The 3,057-nt window shown below is 42.2% G+C and overlaps 1 protein-coding gene across 1 annotated transcript; it reads left to right on the top strand.

The window, feature by feature from the left end:
* The first annotated feature begins 552 nt into the window (after positions 1-552).
* LOC141795213 (immunoglobulin superfamily containing leucine-rich repeat protein-like) lies at positions 553-1,714 on the top strand. The gene is given in 2 exon segments (XM_074676023.1): positions 553-1,632; positions 1,634-1,714. Coding segments are annotated over 2 exon segments (1,161 nt in total).
* Positions 1,715-3,057: the final 1,343 nt, after the last annotated feature.

Here is a 3,057-nt window from a genome sequence, read left to right as displayed (position 1 = left end):
TTCTTTCAGCTCAGGATTATATATAAAATGAGACCATTTCTGTCTCATAAAGATTTGGAGAAAGTCATCCATGCTTTGATATCCTCCAGACTTGACAACTGTTGTTCCTTGTATTTTGGGATTAACCAAGCATCAATGCAGCGATTACAGCTTGTACAAAATGCCGCAGCACCACTGCTTTGCAGCCGTAAAAAAAAGGGATCATATTACACCTATATCATCATCACTTCATTGGCTCCCTGTTCAGTTTAGAATACAATACAAAATTCTTTTGTTTGTATATAAAGGTTATCACAACACTGCTCCCAGGGTTTTCCTTGCTGTTCAGCAATTTGGCTCAAACTCTGTATTTGAAGTGCTCTATAAATAAAGCTGACTGATTGGTTGATTGATATTTTGCAAATGTTTCTCTGAACCTGCAGAAAAAGTGATGTTTCAGAGCTAAATGTGGAGAAATGTTATTCTCAGCATGTGCAACTTTACAATTGGCGCCCCACAGTTGAATCCACTGACTGAACAATGGGCTGAAATGTTGTTTTACAGGAAGAGAAGATGGAAGTCACAGTCGTTCTCTTCATCACTTTGTGGATCGCCACAGTCTTCACCCCAGGTCTCGGCTGCCCCGAGCTTTGCACGTGCACAAGAAAATTTGGTCAGCACTATGCTGATTGTGGATACCAAGACTTCACTGGATTGCCAGATGGTTTGCCTTCTGATATCATGACTTTGAGTCTTTCTGCCAACAAAATCAGTTCGGTACCATCAGGGAGCTTCGAAAACACCAACGAAGTGCACACGCTATTCATGGCTCATAATGAGATAGTCATCTTTGAGCGTGGAGCTCTCTCGCCGCTGGTTCACCTGAGAAACCTTGATATCAGCCACAACAAAATCGCAGACTTTCCTTGGGAGGATCTGCAGAACCTCACAAGCCTTGAGCGGCTGAAGATGAACAACAATGAGATGTCCCACCTGCCGAGGGACGCCTTCACCAACCTCAAAGACCTGAGGATCCTCCGGCTCAATGACAACAGATTCACAACCATCGCTGAGGGAACGTTTGAGGGTTTGGTGTCCTTGACCCATTTGCAGTTATTTACAAACCCTTTTGCTTGCACCTGCTCCCTCGACTGGCTCAGATACTGGATTTCTACAACAAATGTCAACGTCCTGGAGCAGGATGAGATCAGATGTTCCTCTCCAGAGGAACTCAAAGGGGTAGCCATCGCACAATTACCCAAATCAATGTGTCCCAAAGTCACAATAAGAACCGAGCTGGACATCCTTAACACAACCCTCCAGGAGGGTAATTCATTGGTCCTGTCGTGTAAATTCACAGGAAACCCAAAGCCACTGATCATACGGAGCATTCGGCGCAAGAGCCAGAGGAAACAGGGAGCTGGAGAGGAGGGTGGAGTCCCAGAGACCGACTCAGCAGAACCTGTCCAAGTGTTCAGTAACTGGAATCTGATCATTTCACACTTTAAAGAGAACGACAACGGCAACTTTAGCTGCTCGGCCTTAAATGATTTTGGGGGAGATGAAGATTCACTGTTAGTGGAGGTGGTGGCTTTACCAAAACCAAAACCCTGACCCTCAAAACAGCTGACCACGACTACAAACCTACCTTTGGACTCACCAAACAACTGGCAGGAGATCTGTTATTCACCACAGTGACTGTCAGCGGCTGTGCTTGAGTTTGTATCTGCTTTGAAGATCCTGACATGGGGGGGTTATCTTAAAGATTGTAGCTCTGTCCTCTGGGCCTTAATCTCCAAACAGAGGCGCACTCTGCAACTGCAGTCACTTTGGGAGTCTGCGATAAAATGGTGATTTACGAGTACATTTGTTCACATATGTAAGTTACTAAAATGTGATTTAATTTGGTTAAAGTAGTTTAAGTTTTAATAGTCCTTTATTTCGAATGTAATGATCCTTTTTTAGAACACTTCTATTCATTTAAAGCCATTAATCTTTTTCAACTTTGTATCAACACTTACTCTGGTTTCATTAAAGCAGTTCTGTACACCAATTTAAGCATCCTCGCTTTTTAAGGGTCATTTCAGAGACATTTGTTGTTGTAGGGGACACAAGCTAAAAGCTGTAGATCAGAAGTCTCTGTTGTTAATAAGAAAAAAACAAATAAATAAATAAAAAGCTTTTTTTCCTCAAACAAAACCACAACACAAACCTTTAAATAGTAGGAGCAGAGAAAAAAGAATTTAATTATATTTTTTAAAGTCTTCCCAGTCTTTCCAGAAAAGCATGAATATATAAATAATCAAATCATCTCTCACCCTGTCGACCAAAAAAGTCAAGTCATCTGAGTGCATCTTTTACAGTAACAAAATGTGTGTTTTTATGACTTTAAATGTTGCGAGTGATATCCCAGAAACCCTCAGAAAGCTGTCTCTTCTCTCTTCTCCCCTCCCACTCCTCCTCCAAGCACCCGCCCTCCTCACCTCTTCATCCTCCACAACCCTCTCCTTCCAAACCCTCCTATTTCTACCAGCTTCCTTCGACAGCTCCTGCTCAGTCACACAGAAGGTAAAGTAAGTGCTGGCTTTTATTAATGCTCTCATTTCAGAATAAACTGCAAAAGTTTTCCTGGCTCTGAAACAAGATCATAGTGCACAACCATCTGCAGTACCATCAAAGCCCACTAGGAGGCTGCACCACACTATAATCGTGTTCTTTCTAATGCTAAAAGACTGATTTGGCATTTCAGTGCAATAATGGAGCAGTTAAAACACAACCAACAGGACAGACTAGAACTCGCATTTATTCAAAACCAAATGTTTGATTCTGATACCTGCTGTCTATCAGTTAATGCCACTACACACTGTCTCCTAGACCTCTGTCACTGATTAATTCTACACATAAACATCCAGGGAACAGCTTGGTTTGGGGTTCATCTACAACAACTGGTCACCCTGTGCCTTTGAAATACCCCTATATGTTTTGCACAGCATTTTCTGGAAACCATGCTGAATCAGTTGCTGCCTCAAAGCCTTTATCAACACTTTACATTTTTGAAACTGCAAAGCAGAGAACCAC

Source organism: Halichoeres trimaculatus, unplaced genomic scaffold, assembly GCF_033239565.1.
Source record: "Halichoeres trimaculatus isolate MK-OKI-2021-1 unplaced genomic scaffold, fHalTri1.1 fHalTri1_scaffold_8, whole genome shotgun sequence".
In the NCBI taxonomy this organism is placed as follows: Eukaryota; Metazoa; Chordata; class Actinopteri; order Labriformes; family Labridae; genus Halichoeres; species Halichoeres trimaculatus.
This window is presented reverse-complemented; position numbering and strand designations above follow the sequence as displayed.